This window comes from Cavia porcellus, unplaced genomic scaffold (assembly GCF_034190915.1).
Source record: "Cavia porcellus strain 051 isolate PalLab524CR breed Dunkin Hartley unplaced genomic scaffold, mCavPor4.1 scaffold_7, whole genome shotgun sequence".
NCBI classification, from domain to species: domain Eukaryota; kingdom Metazoa; phylum Chordata; class Mammalia; order Rodentia; family Caviidae; genus Cavia; species Cavia porcellus.
The window spans coordinates 96,639,360-96,656,132 of NW_026947490.1; the positions used below are offsets into that span (position 1 = coordinate 96,639,360).

Sequence of the window (16,773 nt, forward strand, 5' to 3'; positions counted from 1 at the left end):
GAAGCTAATCGGCCACTTCATACGGCGAGCGTGGCTTTAGAAGCCGAGCGTGGTTGGCATCAGTTTGCGAGGGAGAAAAGAAAAGAGATGTGCTCCAAAGCAAGCTTCCGTTTCCAGGTTTGCTTTTCTGGGACACAGTATCTTTGAAAAGAAAATGTTTAACATTTTCAAATCTTTGAATTTTGGTGAAGGGCCCGTCAACCAATTAGCACAAACTGTTTCATAAAATTATGATAGTAGGATTATGCTTTTGTATCCTTCTTAAATGTTAGTTTGTTCGCTCTTTTACTTAAATTATCACAAATAAATTCAGTAATGACTTCTAAACACTTTGGTGGTGAAACTATGAAGGGTCAAAGAAAAAGCTTTGAGTTACAGTTGAGAAACCTAATTTCAGTTTTGGTGTGTGGTTTTGGTTTGTTGTTGTTGTTTGTACCAGGAGTCAAACCCAGGACATCCTGGGTGTCAGGCAGATGCTGTGCCTCTGAGCTGCATGCCCAGCCCACGGTTTTGGTCCTTTAGGTGCTGTAGCGGTAGGACTTGGTGTTTAGTCATCCACCAACTCAGCCTGAGTCTTCATATGTAAGGTTAGGACCCTGGTACCCACCTCTGCAGGTAGGCACAGCAGCTCTAACTCTGTGGCTCGGTGGCTGAGCGTGCTGTGATCTGGCCTGCCTTTGGTCCTTCATCCTTGTACTTAGGACCTGGGTGGGTAGCTGATCTTCTTGGTCCTCCCCCCTGGACTCTGTGGTTCTGACCCTCAGTGTGGGTGTTCCAGCCCTTTGACCACATGCCCTTAGAAAAGCTTATTATCTGCCTCTAGATTTAAAACCAGTTGGAGCTTGTTAATTACATAAAATTATACACATACGTTGTTGGAGGTTAGCGACACAGTCAGAGACAGCCATCAGAAAATTCATATGGGACATTTGAAGTTCTATACAACGTTTTGTTCTTTTTTCTCTGTAGGTTTGAAATTGTAAAAGGAAAATTCATTTTTAAAATATTGTTTTTCGATGCTTTTATTTCATTTATTGATTTATTTGTTTATGGAGGGGTCTCTTTTGAGGCAGGGTTTCACTATATGGCTCAGGATTGTCTTGAACACAATTTGTAGCCCAGGCTGAGCTCAAACTGAGGCAGTCCTCCTGCCTCAGCCTCCCAAGTGCTGCGATTACAGGCGTATGCCGCCATATCCATCTCTTAGATGCTTTTAAAGATTGCTCATTCATTGTGGGTTTTGGTGTGAACTCACCTAGTGCGTAGAGCACAGGGCACTGGGAAGAATCAGGGAGATGTTCCACTCGCCACCTCCAAGGCTCGTGTTTTTGTGTTTTTATTCAATATCTCAAGTCACCTGAGTCCTCAGTAATGGAACTGCCTTGAACCATGCAGTGTGTGTACCAAGAACATACTTCATACCTGTATCACAAAATGTTTTGCTTTGTAAAGAAATACAATTTCTGAACAGTGGAGATGCCGTTGCTCTTTTTAAAAACCATAAGCGTGAAAGAAAAACAGGATATGCAGTGTCCTGGGCAGCAGTTTGTTCCATCAGAGCCTAAGCCTGTTGCCTGTTTGGCTTCTCTCAAATGTGTTTTGATGGTACGTAGTTGTAGAAATGCCAGCTTCTGACCTAATGTTCATTGCCCAGCCTGAACTGCCATCCCTTCTGGCTTGGGAACATGCACAGGAGAGGCTGAGTATGTTGGCTTATTTACTCATGTTGAAAATACTCCTGATTTTCTATGTTTTAAAAACATTCTGGCAGAACACATGTATTTGTATCTTTTACGTAAATATAGTTGACTATTGCCAATTTTTAAAAAAAAAAATGTTAACTTGTAGGACTTTTCATGTTTAATACCCAGCGTCAGGCAATATCTTTCATCTGTAGCTTCCAAATGAAAGCTCATCTGGCCTGCAGATGCTGTTCCAGATGTGGAGAACACCATCCACTCCTCTTTTGTACTGCACATGAGGCATTTTACAGATTAGAATGAGCCTGTTGCAGGCCGCGAGCTGTCTTCACCCCGCCTCTGCACTTTTTAAGAGCATCATGAACACCCTGACTTCAGAGCATGACCAGAGTTGGAGTATGTTGTTGTCGAGCACGGTTATGGCAGGCCTAGCAGGGAGGGCGCTTGGGTGTTATTAAGGCCGTAATGAAGATGGGGACCTACAGCTGCTGCACGCAGATGAGGTTGTTTGTTCAGGGTCAGATGGTAGGTCATTGACAGAGGAGGGTTGCATCTGGGTTATCCTCATCGACTGGTGTATCCACTAATCTAGGAAGAAAATTCTTGCAAGATGAATACAGTTGTCATTATGGTTTTGAGAGTATCTGTGCCCTACTTCTTAAAAATCATTTATTTTTAGAATAGTTTTAGATAATACAGAAGAGTTACAGAACAGCGTGGTTTCCATAACTCGGCATCAAGTTTCCCCTGTCGTTAATGTATAGTATGTACGCGTGCACAGTGATGAGCCAATTATGGTACAGAGCCCAAGTCCCTGTGTTCGCCACGCTGTCCTCATTTAGTGCTCTGATATCTTTTAGCTGTCATGTCGTTGGGGATCTTCATGGCTGTGTCAGTTGTGAGGAAAACCAGGCAGGCATTTTGTGGATGTTGTTTAATTGGGATGTATGCGATGTTTTTCTTATGATTTGACCGGAATTACGCTCTGAGGAGGAAAACGACGGAAGGTGCCATTTCCCCACGGCGTGTCGGGAGCACATCCTGTCGGTGTGACTGGTGCCTGATCGCGGTCCCCTGGTGGAGACGGTGGCTGTCAGCAGGCGGTTACTCTTCTCCCACTTTCTGAACTGGAGTCTGGAAGGGAGTTACCCTGCGGCTCCCGCCCCGCGCTGAGGGGAGAGTATCTGTGTAAATCACTTGACTTCTCCTACACAGGAGACTTGCCTGCTTCTTCTGTGAGCCTAGAAAATCATGGCCTACCATTCTGATGTCTGCCAGATGTTATATAATGTGTGAAATGGGGTCATGATGGAGTCACAGAGAGGATAGAGAAAAGTTCTTTTATTTCTGTCTTCACAGAAGTGGTTAAGAGAAGATAGATGTTGGAGGAAGAGACCCAGGTGATGAATTACCCTCAGAGACTTGGGGACGTTTGTTGCAAAGCGCAGGGAGGGAGTGGTGGGTAGTACACTACACATATGAACTATCCTGTAGGCAACATAATTATAAAAAGGACATTGGGGCTGGGGATTTAGCTCAGTGGCATAAGCCCCTGATTTGCAAGCTGGCGGTCATGAGTTCAATCCCCGGTACCAGAAGAAAAAAAAAAAAAAGGACATTAAAGCTTAGGAATTTGGAAAAAAAAGTGTTACCCACCTTCTATGATCGTTGTATCTCCTGGGTACGAGACCACCTCCCCACGCCTAGACATGACACCTTCTATTATAACGTGTTGTCATTTTATTCTTGGTCAAGCAGGGGTGCTCGTAATGCCTACTTTTTAATCATTTTGGCCTTAGGAATTTAGAAGAGGGATTTGGACCGTTCTGGCTCACATGGTGAATTTTTCCTTCTCTTTCTGCAGAACTCTATCCGGCACAACCTGTCCTTGCACAGTCGGTTCATGAGGGTCCAGAACGAGGGCACCGGCAAGAGCTCCTGGTGGATCATCAATCCCGACGGGGGCAAGAGTGGCAAGGCCCCCCGGCGGCGGGCCGTCTCCATGGACAACAGCAACAAGTACACCAAGAGCCGAGGCCGAGCCGCCAAGAAGAAGGCAGCCTTGCAGACCGCGCCAGAGTCTGCAGATGACAGTCCTTCCCAGCTCGCTAAGTGGCCGGGCAGCCCCACCTCACGCAGCAGCGATGAGCTGGATGCTTGGACAGACTTCCGTTCACGTACCAACTCCAACGCCAGCACAGTGAGCGGCCGCCTGTCCCCTATCATGGCAAGCACAGAGCTGGATGACGTCCAAGACGACGACGCACCACTGTCCCCCATGCTCTACAGCAGCTCGGCCAGCCTGTCACCCTCCGTAAACAAGCCATGCACCGTGGAGCTGCCGCGGCTCACCGACATGGCAGGCACCATGAATCTGAACGACGGGCTGGCCGACAACCTCATGGACGACCTGCTGGACAACATCACGCTCCAGTCATCCCAGCCCTCGCCCACCGGAGGGCTCATGCAGCGCAGCTCCAGCTTCCCATACACCGCGAAAGGGTCTGGCCTGGGCTCTCCAACCAGCTCCTTTAACAGCACAGTGTTTGGACCCTCGTCTCTGAACTCCTTGCGCCAGTCCCCCATGCAGACCATCCAAGAGAACAAGCCAGCCACCTTCTCTTCCATGTCACACTATGGCAACCAGACACTCCAAGACCTGCTCGCTTCTGACTCGCTCAGTCACAGCGACGTCATGATGACCCAGTCAGACCCCTTGATGTCCCAGGCCAGCACCGCGGTATCTGCCCAGAACTCTCGGCGGAATGTGATGCTTCGCAGTGACCCGATGATGTCCTTCGCTGCCCAGCCTAACCAGGGGAGTTTGGTCAATCAGAACTTGCTCCACCACCAGCACCAGACCCAGGGCGCTCTAGGTGGCAGCCGTGCCTTGTCGAATTCTGTCAGCAGCATGGGCTTGAGTGACTCCAGCAGCCTTGGGTCTGCCAAACACCAGCAACAGTCTCCCGTCAACCAGTCTATGCAAACCCTCTCGGACTCTCTCTCAGGCTCTTCCTTGTACTCAGCTAGTGCAAACCTGCCCGTCATGGGCCACGAGAAGTTCCCCAGCGACTTGGACCTGGACATGTTCAATGGGAGCTTGGAATGTGACATGGACTCCATTATCCGAAGTGAACTCATGGATGCAGATGGGTTGGATTTTAACTTTGATTCCCTCATCTCCACACAGAATGTTGTTGGTTTGAACGTGGGGAACTTCACAGGTGCTAAGCAGGCCTCATCTCAGAGCTGGGTGCCAGGCTGAAGGATCACTGAGGAAAGGGGAAGTGGGCAAAGCAGGTCAGTGCCCAGCACGGTGGCATAACAAGGTGGGGTCACGGGCAGCCTGTCCTCTGCGTGCTTTGATTTCGTGTGGAGAGCGGTGGGGCAGCAGGGCACAGTACTGCGGCTCCCGGCCGGTCCGGCTCCTTTACCTGCAGCGGGATAGGGTGCCAGGCCCCCTCCACAGCCTGCTGACAGCTGGGGATTTTACTGCCAGGAGAAGAACCCACGTATGCGCGCGCACACACGGTCTCATTCTTTTGTGTCTGTCGTCCTCACTGAGCTGCTGTAGAGCGCCCTCCATAGTGGGTAGGCAAGAGGAAAGGGCGCAGCACAGGCCACTCGTCAAGGTTAGCATGCGAGCAGAGCAGTTTCCGAGTAGGACTTGGTCCAGCACCACCTTTGTCAGTCTGGGGTTGTGGCTGCATCTTTTTTCCAGTAAAATAGCAATTTGTAGTGACTTTGGTTAATTGCAGAATGTGTATTTCTGGACCGTTTCCTATGTATGAATGCTTTCAGTAGAAGCAAGATCTGGGTCTCCATCTTTACTACTTATCATAATACTGAGCTTCTTTGGTAGTTAGCTCCCAAGTTGTAAACATTTAAGAAATCAAAGGAATTAAAGACACAAGGGTTTTTTTTGTTTGTTTGGTACCTGAGTTGAAACTCACGACCTGGTGCTTGCCAGGCTGGTGCTTGTGCTGCAGAGCTAAATCCCCGGCCCCCAAAACACAAGTTTTTACATGAGAGAACACTTATACATGTTCTAAGAATGAAACAATGTCAGAGTCGCATGAGTTGTGAATGGTGACAGGATTTTTAAGGTGGTGGCATTTGAATAGTGTTGTAAACAGAAAAATGTATGTTAAGAAAGGCATTTGATTGGAGTCAGGAGTTGAGGGCTCAGTCCCCGCCTGTTGCTTTCTGGCTACCTTCGTGAGTGTGTTCCTGAACCTCAGTTTACCATTCGTGCTGCACTTGTAACAGCGTCATTGCAGGAGCTAAGTGTACGGTAATGTGTGACAGTGCTTTACAGGCTGCAGGTTGACATATATATTGTGCAGGTCCATAAACAACATTGACCTATGATCAAACTACTTAAGAGAGCTTAAGTAGTTTTCCAAGGTCACATGACGGGAGCCCAAATCTGTGTTACTTAAATGGCTTGAACCATAGTAGGTGCTTCCTAATTTTTCTAGGTCATGAAAAGGAAGATGTGCATGTACAGAGCCAGAGTAGCAGTAATAGACAAGCTAGCCCTGGAGCTGGTTTTCTTGAGAAGGGGAGCACTGGGGGTTTCCGCCACAGGTTTGTACCCCATACCCCCCCAATATGAAAGGGCTGTGTTCTGAGCCCCAACTCCCTGAGTTTTTTTCCCTCTTCTTTTAAAGTCAGCTCTCCAAGCTGCTTATCCTTTTCTTTAAATTGTGTGGAACAGAAAAGAAATTCAAAGCTATAAAAACCCAGCCTTGTTTAACCCTGCCATAATGAAGGAATTACAGAGTCCCCTATGGTGAGCTCGCTGGAGCCTGTGGGCAGCTGTTCCCAGGGGAATGTCCGGAGCCCTTGAGGCCAGCGCCTCGGCCTGCCAGGGTAAGCAGGCCCTTAATGGAACCCGGACATCTGTTCTGGTCACTTAATAGCCCTTGAGCTGGCCAAAGGATGTAATGGAAGCTAAAGAGGATGACGGCACTTCCATGCCAGCCACTTGGTACCGAACCAGAACTTGGGCTGGTAGAGATTGGACTTTGGAAATTTAGGTATTTGACTTTTGGAAAAATGAATGATATGTCTCCTTTTAATAGGAATGCAGTCGTGGGTTCTAAAGACTCAAGTTTTAATTTGGCTGTTGGTAGAAAGAAGCCGCTTCCTAGCTCACTAAGGAATGAGTTCAGAAGACCATCAGTTTCTGGGACTGTTGGATTGTGAATTCCCTCATAATTGAACAGTAGACGCTTCTTATGTGTCTGTATTTATGGAGCATTATACACAAACCCTTTAAGAAAGATTTAAATACATAGGTTTACAAGTTTTATTTGATGACTGTGGTTTTTGATAGAGAAATTGACACTTGGGATAATACATTTCATTACTATCTCTAATAGAACTTGGATCATTCAGTCATGTTTTCCTCAGAATATTTTGACAGGGTGTTACCTTTGGTTAAAAATGAAAAATTACCGAATTTTCTAGAAAGTAAACTAGCTCAGTGTGACCACAGAGCAAGAAAAGCAGCACCCTAAGGACAGCAGGAAGGAATCAGCTTTGGGGTGTAGGATTTCCGTTTTGCTTTGGAGGGAATTGCTGCCTGTGGCAACCTGGAGCACTTGGGCCCCAAAGCATTTTGCACACACCAGCTTACCACCGTTGAGCTGTATCCCCGGGCTCGTTTTTACTTGTAAACTTAACTTGTGACTTTCATTTTACTGAAGATGATCTTAGTTGGAAAACAGGCCTGAGGATAGAGTTTCAACACAATCTCTCCAGGATCAGGCACCCCTGTTCCCACGAGGTATTCCATAGCAACTTACTTTTTATCATTTTTTTTATTATTGCCTCTTTTGTATCAGTATGTATCAGGCTGGCTTCCTTGTTTGATCTCAGACAGTCACACGCCCCTAGTGGGAACCTTCTTAGGCATTCATAGAGCAGCTCTGGCCGGTTGACATCTCCTTGGGGAAGCGGAGTGAGATGCTTCTCTGGAGGGCCAGGAGTTCCACACATGTTATTTACTTTAGACCGTGTGTAAAATCCTTTAATGTATGAGTGTGTCTCTAAAAGAAGACCATAGCCACACCTTTCTGTGAGTGCTGGTGACCGGGGTGTGCAGGGTGCTGTCATCCTGAGTGCTCAGAAGCTTGGGATGCACGTCCTTACTGGTGGCAGAGAGGTGGCCCTGGCCAGGGAAGTGACCACAAGCCCGAGCTCCAGAGTTTTGACGTTTGCCTCCCCACAGGGGAAAAGTAACTTCAGTTTTACTGTAGTTTTGATATCAAAAGATACCTAAACGCACAGGCTTTTTCATTGGTCTTCATTGTGGCATTTGAGAACCCTAATAGAAGGCAGCCTAAAATTTAGTTTTTTGGTGTTTAATACTTCAGTCCCATCATGAACAGGTTGTACTACATTATGATCAGAATTAGGAAGTATCCATCAGGAGATGCCAGGTGAAAAAGGGAGGAATACTTCCCTTCCTGTTTCTGCCACTGGACACATCATTGATAAACCTCTCAGAATATTAGTTCCCTCATCTGTCAAAAGAGGATAGGATCAGTTTAAATGTGCAGAGTACATGCAGTTTTAAGGCCAGCGTTCGCTCTGTGAAATGGCCCTGGTGAGGGCAGTGTGATGCTACAGAACTGTACAGTAATGGCATGCAAGTGTGGATGTCACTTAGAATTTCTGTGAACTACTTCCCAAAAGGGGTAACTGTGCTGCCTGTTTGGTATTTGAATAAATGACTAGTGTGTCTTTAAAACCTTGTTAGGAAATAGGATTAACTTTAACCAAGTGTAGGTAATACTGACTATCATGTTTTTCTTGAAGTAGACAATTCTGTTTTGGGGAGCGCAGTGCAGTTGTGTACCTCATTGGGAAGATACTGTTCCTTGAACTGCGACCGTAGCCTTTGTTTGCAGGATGCTGGCCTGAAGAAGTCTGTCTGCTCAGACTTTTTAAGAACCTGAAGTCTAACTTGCCGTTCCTGGAGAGGATGACTATTTGTATCTTTAAATGTTGATGACAGTAAAGGGAATTGGCCCAGCCATGGGAAGGGTTTTCCTTGCAGAGGCTAGTTCAGTCTCTGCAGTGACATCAGCACCGCCTCTGCCCCTCCTGGGCTTGTTGGTTTTGTCTTTCACCTGTGCTCACCTCTGGCCAGCCTGGTAAGCGTGGGGTCAGAGCCGCTGTGGCTCCCACCTGAAGCAAGTTTGTTTGTAAGTGGCACTGGGGGAGATTTCCTTTGGCCACAGATTACATGAAACAAAAATGGGGCTTAAAAATGACCAAAATTAGTACTTACAATTCCTGTGCACTTCAAGTTCTCGCTAAGTGCTTGTTTTTAGTGCATTCATGGTGCCGAGCAGTCAGCCTCTTGGCACGTTTTCTGTTGGAGGCTTCCCTGGGGTGGCCTGTGCTTCTCGCAGCCAAACCCTTCTGCATGAAGATTCGGGGAAAGAGCTCACCAGAAGCCCTTTCCTTCTGTGCCACGACCTGAGAGCTACCTGCCAGTAGGCCTCCAAGGCCTGGGACAGGCAGAGGGTGTTGGCAGCTCCTCACTGTGCCCCAACTTGGAGACGCACCTTGAGTTTCATTCCTAGGCGGAAATTCTGTACCTTGCGAGAGACACCCCCCACTGCTGCTTGGTTTTGCTGATGTGTACATTTGATTTCAAAGTGTTATTTACCCTGTCCTCCAAGTTGCCTTCAAATTTAAAGTTTTAGAAACTAAAGTGAATTAAAAGTTCGTTTTGTGAATTAGTGATGCTTCCGATGTTTCGTGGTTCCGTAAGTCAGTAGTTCTAAGTATTTCACAAAATATTTATCCTCAAGCTCTTCATGAATGTGAAGTAAAATGTGGATCCTGTGATCAAATAAGTTTGGGACTGTTAAAGAGAAGTTGAGCTATATGTATTCCCAACAGGGCTTTTGCTGCCTTAAAAATTAATAGACTTCGTGAGCTTTTTAGGGGCAGTATATGCCATGGAGTGTTTCCTGAATTTGATATCTTGAGTAATTTTTTTCCTCAAGAAAAAGTGGCCAAGGCGTTTCCTTCAGAAAGGCTGCCCTGATGCTGAGGGGAGTCTGCAGCCGGAGCACCGGCTGGCTTCTCCTTTTCCTCCTGCTTCGCCTTGGTCGTGTAGGAAGTGTGCTCCGCTGTGTGTGGAGTGTTCTGCCGTGGGGGCCGTGAGCAGACTGTCCTGGTGAAAATGCTCCAGAAAGGCCGACTCCGTTAACTGGAATCTGAGTTCCTGAGTGCAGAGGACGAGGGCGAATCCAACAGTATCTTCCCTCCAACGGGTGTGTGACGGTGGGGAAATGGATGGCAGCGGTGACCATTTGTCCTGCCAGGAAGGCTGCTTGACCAGCAGGTAGAGCCTGGCTTTGGAGCAGAGGACCCCCGCGGGTGGGGAGGAGGGGAGGGGGCACCCCTGTGTGCCGACCTGGTTGGACAGCGCTGCTCTAATGAGCCCCATTCCTTTGTCACACTGTCTTTGTCTTTGTCACACTGTCCCCATGTCTTTGTTGACGGCTTGAAAACCCAGGTCTGCCGCTTCAGGAACTCCTCGTGTGCGGGTCAGAGTTGAGGCTCGGTCCAGGCAGTAGTTTCTGTGGAAAGCCCAGCAGGAAGGACCCTTGCTGTACTTGGTGTTTGGTTTTAGAGCCAGTTCCTTGCTGTTGGATGCGAGCTGGCTGCCCACTCCCGCACTGGGCCTGGGGCTCAGCAGTGGGGGGTCACTGCAGAGTTAGCATTCCTGCAGCTCCGTTTGGAGTTGAGCAAGGTGATGTGTTAAGAGCAGACAACCTATAAGATATGTCTTTGTGGCCCTGTGTCATTGAGCCACACTTTTCTAAACCTCAGTTTGTTTGTCTGTAAAATGGGCTTAAAATTTAAACCTCTACAATGCTGGCTCTTACAAGAGCTAGCTCTGATGTGGGCTACTGCGTTTTTGTCACCTTTTCATTCATTTATTTATTTTTAAGTCTTTTTGAGACAGGATTTCACAATACAGTTCAGGCTGGCCTTGAACATACTTTGAGGACCAGGCTGGCCTCCAACTCGCAGCATCCTCCTGCCTCGGCCTCCTAAGTGCTGGGACTGCAGGCCTGCACCACCACACCTGACATTGTCACTTTTTTAAAAAAAGTTAATGTTTATTGTGACTTTGAATGGTTCACAAAATTGGTAGAATATAGGAAGCCACCAGCCAGTCTTCCACCGTTGACACAGAGAGACTACTCACCCCAGTAAATCAGAACCAGTCGAGTAAAGCATTGGCCTCTCTGCTGAAACCTTGCTCCCTGGAGTTCTGCGCCTACCAGTGTCTGAGCGCCCATGAGAGAGAGGCGTGTTTTCCACTTTCCCAGGGATCTTCCTCTACCTCAGATGGAGCGAGCGAGCGGGCTGCCTGTACCTGAGTGTCCATTAGCATCGCTGATGGCTTGCCCAGCCGCCTGGCAGTCTAGCCTCTGCCCTCCTGAGGAAGCCTGTGGTCTCCAGGGGCTGACATCAGCCCCTTTTCTGTGGCTGCCCTACTGCTAGGAGGGAACCGGGGCGTCTGTTGGTGGCTCTCCCCCTGCCAGGCCATCTCAGGCCACTCAGAAATGAAGCGCTGCTCCCCACCCTCCGAGGGCCGCCTTGGGAGCAGCAGACGCCATTTCCGATACGGGCATGATGCTGGCAGTGAGCTGGCCGTGGAGCTCGAGAAAGCTGGTGGTTTTCTCTTAGGATACAATCTGGGGGTCAGGAAACAGTCACTGTGCCCTAAAGATCTGGGGTGAGAGCCCGGAAAGACGAGGCCGCTCTCCAGATGCTTCCTCATATAGAAAGCAGCGGCCAAATGGGACTGGAGAGCTCCGTCCGTGAAGGCGGGGTGGCCTGGCTTGCAGATAGACACTGGGTCTGCTTCTGTTTCTTCCAGCAATAGATACATATTTTCCATGTTTAAAATAACCTTTTTGCTTAAAAAAAAAAAGTTGATGGCATTAATTGATTAAAAGGTGAGCATCACTTAGCCATGGAGTTTCAGAGGGCTGTTCCAGTGTTTTTTGAAGGATGAACTTTCATTGCCTTTCTTGGTTTGACTGAAGGTTTGCATGTTGGTGGGTCGTCTCCCTCTCCCTCTTCTCCTTTTCCTCTTTGAAAGAAGTCTGAACTGTAAGAGTCTTTGTTTTTTTTTTAAATATTCATATCTAGGTGTTTGATTTGAACCCTCAGGGAAGGTTAGTGGCCAGGAAGGGAAGGCTAAGGGTTAGAGATCAAAGTTCTAAATTGCTACGTGGCCTTCCTTTATATATACACCACAGTAATCCATCGGGTGTCCACTGGTCATTTGTATGCTCATAAGTGATCAGGAAAGCCACACAGTCTCGAATACTCAGAAAACTCTGCTGGTGTGTTAAAGATGGCCCTTTTGCTGCCTGTTGGCTGGATGCCTCAAACCAGAGCCTTCCTGCACACTGCCATCCACTCTGCTCAGGCTGCCCTGGGCCTGGCTGGGTCAGGCTGGTGGGACCTGTGATGCTCACTACCGCAAGCTGGCCAGCTGAGCCACGTGCTTGCAGACTCGCTCCTGTAAGCTGCCTGCCTGATCTGACACTGCTGACCCAGGGCGGGCCACCTCTCAGTTCCAAAGCCACCCTTGAGTGGACCTGTCAGCGTCCCCTTGATTGCTTCCTTCTGTTGCCCGACTGTGATGGCCACTTCTTGGCCACCATCTTTCAGCTGTATATCCTGGTCAGTTAAAGATGGATGAGTGGTTTGAACTATTTATGGAACTCCAAAACTTTGTGTTTTCAGTAGTTGGAAACATTAGATTATCTCAAAAGCCTGTACATCTAAAGAAGGGACGAGGACCCCCACTGCCCTGAGCTTAGTAGCTGGACTGGATGGGCTGGCGATTGCTGCTGCTCGGAGACCTAGGGCTCCCCAGTCTGCCCACGCCCATCATTGTCTTCCACCTTAATCCCCCACACCCTGGTAAATGCAGGACTGTGTCCCACCCAGCAAAGGTAAACCGATACTCAGGTCCTGGCTGTGACCTAAGGCTTTCCTCCGGGACTGCACTTCTGTCACTTTGTCAGTGTCAACAATTGGAGACTTTCCTTGTAGAGCTGCTAACTTGGGGGCTGGTGATGGGAGACTGTGTGCTGGAATACGCAGAAAAGAGGAAAAAATGTTTCCCTAGAGAACTGGTTGAACAAAATAACTTCTAAAAACTTAATCGGAAACCATCCTCCCCAAGAAACATGACAAATTCTAGATCCTGTCCCACGAGCCCTCTTGGTGGTGTACACAGTCATAGAGGCAGTACTGACCAGGGGACGCTGAGTACCTGAAGGACAGGGAAGCGCAGGCTCTTCCTGAGGATGCCTGACTCGTTTACCCGGCCGATATTTACTGTGCACCTATTTTGTACGTGGCACCTTCTAGGCTGCTTGGATTCCCAAGAAAATATCTTACCCTCTCTGCAGTACCTACTGCCTGAGTCAAATACTGTGTCTAACACAGAGCTCTTGAAATAGCAAGCATCCCGTAAGTGAGTCGATACGAAGGTTTTGCTCTGCTTTCAAGGAGTTTAACACACTGGGACCAGAGGTCGATGAGGAAACCGTCCTTGTGGGCACAGAGTGATTAGGTGCTGGGTGAGAGGACAGAGGAGTTCATCCCAGGTCAGCCTCGATGGGTGGGGATGAGTGCAGTCCAGGCCAAGGGGCACTGAGCCCAGCCCATGGGTTGGGCAAGGGTTTGTTCTCAGTAGTACCCGGACACAAAATGTGGAATGTGGGGTTACAGCTTAGTGCTCTGCAGAGCTCTGTAAAGTGTGCACAAGCACAGTGATCCAGGCAGGCATGGTAGCCCACACCTGGAGTCCCGCCCTCGGGAGGCTGAGGCAGGAGGATAACCATGAGTTTGAGGCCAGCCCGGGCCACATAGTGAGAACCTGTCAAAAAAATAAATAAATAAATTATCCTACGGGTCTTTCTCAGTTAAGTTCCCAGGGTTTTTTTTTTTTTTTAATACTATAATTAAGGTTCATTAACTAGAGAGGATCCAAATGGCCCACAGACTTTTTGCCTTAAAAACAGTTCTCCAAGATACCTATAATCCCAAACTTTATATATTCTATGTAGTTTGAAAAATCTGAGACACTTAAGGAAATACGGAATCTGTGACTTGACTGTCAATAGCAAATCCACACCTGTTACATTTCTGCCTTGTCAGTCTCTGTGAGGAATGCTGGTTGATACGATTCCTGCCCCTGTGTAAAGGCCACTCATGTTACACTTCTGTAGCCGTCCATAACCCTAGAGTTCAAGCAGCAGAAAAGCCAGCACCTCTGCATGGCTCCCTGCGCCTGTGCCCTGAAGGGTCGTGAGGGTCCCTTGATCTCCTCATGTCTTGACAGTGCAGCACAAAGGCTGGCCCAAAAGGGCTGGGCATGGGGGCTGGGGATTTAGCTCAGCGATATAAGCGTCTGCCTTGCAAGTAGGCAGTCGTGAGTTCGATCCCGGTACCGATAAAAAGGAAAAACACCAAAAAAAAAAAGAGGGCTGGGCACACTAGGCCCAGGCAGGCTTTCTCTGCTGCCCTGAAAAGGTCCAGTCATTCTCGGGAGGCAGCCTAGTTCCCCAAGTCAGGCTGTGCATTTTACCCAGGCAAAGCTTCTAAACCCAATTTTTTAAGTCATGTGGTGTAATTGAATGCCTTTGTTCCAAGTGTGCCTTTGCTCTGAAAGCCTCTCAGTCTGGCTTCCCTGTTCCGTCCTCACCTTCTACATTAAGTATTTACTTGCCTATTAGAAAGTAGCAGAGCCAGGGAGCCAGGTTTCTGGAAATTTCACTTGCCTTTGCAGAGGCTTCTTAACACAAACCTGGCCTTCAGGCTGGCTGAAACATCCCTGTCTGCTCCCTTTCCCTCTCACTGTTCGGTGCCTCAAGTGGCAAGTTGGTGACATTTACCAGAATGGATTTTTGTAGAGCTGCAAGTGCTGGGTTCTGTCCTCTTGCATGCTGGGGGAAGATCTGCATCAGCCAGGCCCCCTTCGTCACGGGTGACCCCGCTGGTTTTCATGAATGCCATTGGAAGATGGTGAAAGATGCCCAGGCCAGCGTGTTAGCAGAATCCTGAGCTGTGTGCAAACTGCTACCGTGTTGGAGTTTCAGACTTAAGATGTGATTGCCTGAAGACCTGCTAAAAGGTTTTTCTAAGGCGACACCAGCCCTCAAGGGTGGCAGCAGGTGATGGTGGCTCATGGTGGGCTGCTTGGTCCTTTTGGGAGTGGAGCAGAGGTGGTGGCAGGCGGGCAGAGGTGCCTGCTGTGTCTGTACTGGACTGAAAACATTGAAGCTCTGAACCCCACACTGGGCCTCAACCCTACAGGAGTGTACCCCACAGACTCTGCTCTGTCCCCAGCGCTCCATGTTTAGTCCCCAGCTGTCTCCAGAAGTTGCAAGTTTTGCTTAAATTGTCCTTATTTTTAAAGAGTAATTTTAATTTTGATTTTTTTTTTTTTTTTGGCAGACTTTGCTTCAGCCGTGTAGTTCTAACTCGGCCCAGGGTGGACTTGTGCATGTGAGGCTTCATTTTCTTATCTCTTTCCCTTCCATGTCATGTGTAGTACTGGGGTCCTTGTTGCTTCCTTCTTTACCAAGATAAACACCCAACTGACAGATGCACACTGTGCCCCGTGGACTTCAGTTGAGGGGGGAAGGCAGTAGGAATTGTCATGTTCCATTTCCAAATTCAAGTTGTTGGAGCTTGTTTGGTGTGGTTTTGGAGGCATTTTCCTTGCTTAGAGCATCATGTGACTTAATGGTGGTAATTAGCAGAAGCTTACTTCTCCGCAGATGCCACTGTTACAGAGGGACTGACGCTCAGCAGAGACCGGATGACAGCATCCGTGGATATTTTTAGAATGGGTCTCACCATTCATTTGGGCTCTGCGTTTTATTTTTCTTCCATCAACAATCTGATTTCAAACTTCTTAATGAAAGTCACAGATGAGATGGACATTTTCGTGTCTATTGTTAATTGCTACACTGCCTACTAACTGTGGCGTAACCGCTGTAATTCTATTAGCTTTATCTGCTTCCTTTTCTTTCCAAAGGTTTTGCCTAACACGATTTTTTAAGCTAGCAGGGTGTCGACACACAGGAGCCTCACAGTGAGCTGCAGGGCCAGTCTTGAATCCCTGTGAGAATGGCATGAGCTTCCTTGAAGCCCGTTATCATACCCAAGCTAAGGATCAGCTAATTCCCAGCTCTGGAGCCGGTTTTGTCACTGAACACGCACGCCAGGCTGTTAGTCTTCGACTGAGTCAGATAAACATGCAGACTGTGAACTGCACAAGAACCTTCAGAATCAAAGGCAGAGCAATCGCTACTTTGCATAGAATTGTTTTTCTTATCCTGGTCTTTATCATAACTGGTAGTCCGGTGTTCTTACAAGGATGGTTATATTCAACATGTGTCTGTTTTTTGTAAATACTTTTATAGTTTTTTATATCTGTTTTTCTTACACACATCACTAGTGTCTTTCAGTTGTGTGGAGTGAGAGTTTCTCTATTAAATGCATCCTCTGTCGGACTGCAGCTGTATCTAGACCTGGTGCCTCTGGCTCTGCCTCTGGGCACAGCGGTGGCTTCCTGAGCAGACCTCTTTAGGAGGGCACTGCCCGAGACCTTGGAAGGAGGAAGCTGCAGGATGCAGTATCACAGCTGGTCCTACTCCGCTGTGCAGAACGGGAAGAGGGATGTTAGTGTATCTCCCTAATGATGATGCTCTCAGGTGATTCTGGGCCTTTTGCGGAGGGGTGAGTACGTGGCCTGGGGCTGTTATGCCCAGGTCGGCCCGCTGCCCCATATTTTAGGGCTGATGTCTGTTATGCCCGGAATGATGCCATGGGTGCCTAAATGTCCTCCATCCCTGTCTCTGCCGTGCTGGACCAGCGGCCACTGCAGAGGAACTGCATGCTTTACCCCTGTACTTGGGGGAATGAAGTATGTCACCCTCCCAGTCTGCGCTGGTTTCCACGGCAGAATAATTAACACCAAAGGGAGCCAGGGAGGTGG

At 48.2% G+C, this 16,773-nt stretch overlaps 1 protein-coding gene across 3 annotated transcripts in view; it reads left to right on the forward strand.

Annotated features, from left to right (window-relative positions):
- Window positions 1-16,773, forward strand: part of Foxo3 (forkhead box O3) — a 108,482-nt gene that overhangs the window by 85,545 nt on the left and 6,164 nt on the right. For all 3 annotated transcript variants that reach the window (XM_023563455.2, XM_063253981.1, XM_063253982.1), the window contains one exon: window positions 3,565-5,000. In XM_023563455.2, coding sequence (XP_023419223.2) covers window positions 3,565-4,965 — 1,401 coding nt within the window. In that variant the 3' untranslated portion in view covers window positions 4,966-5,000. The remainder of the gene's footprint in view (window positions 1-3,564; window positions 5,001-16,773) is intronic.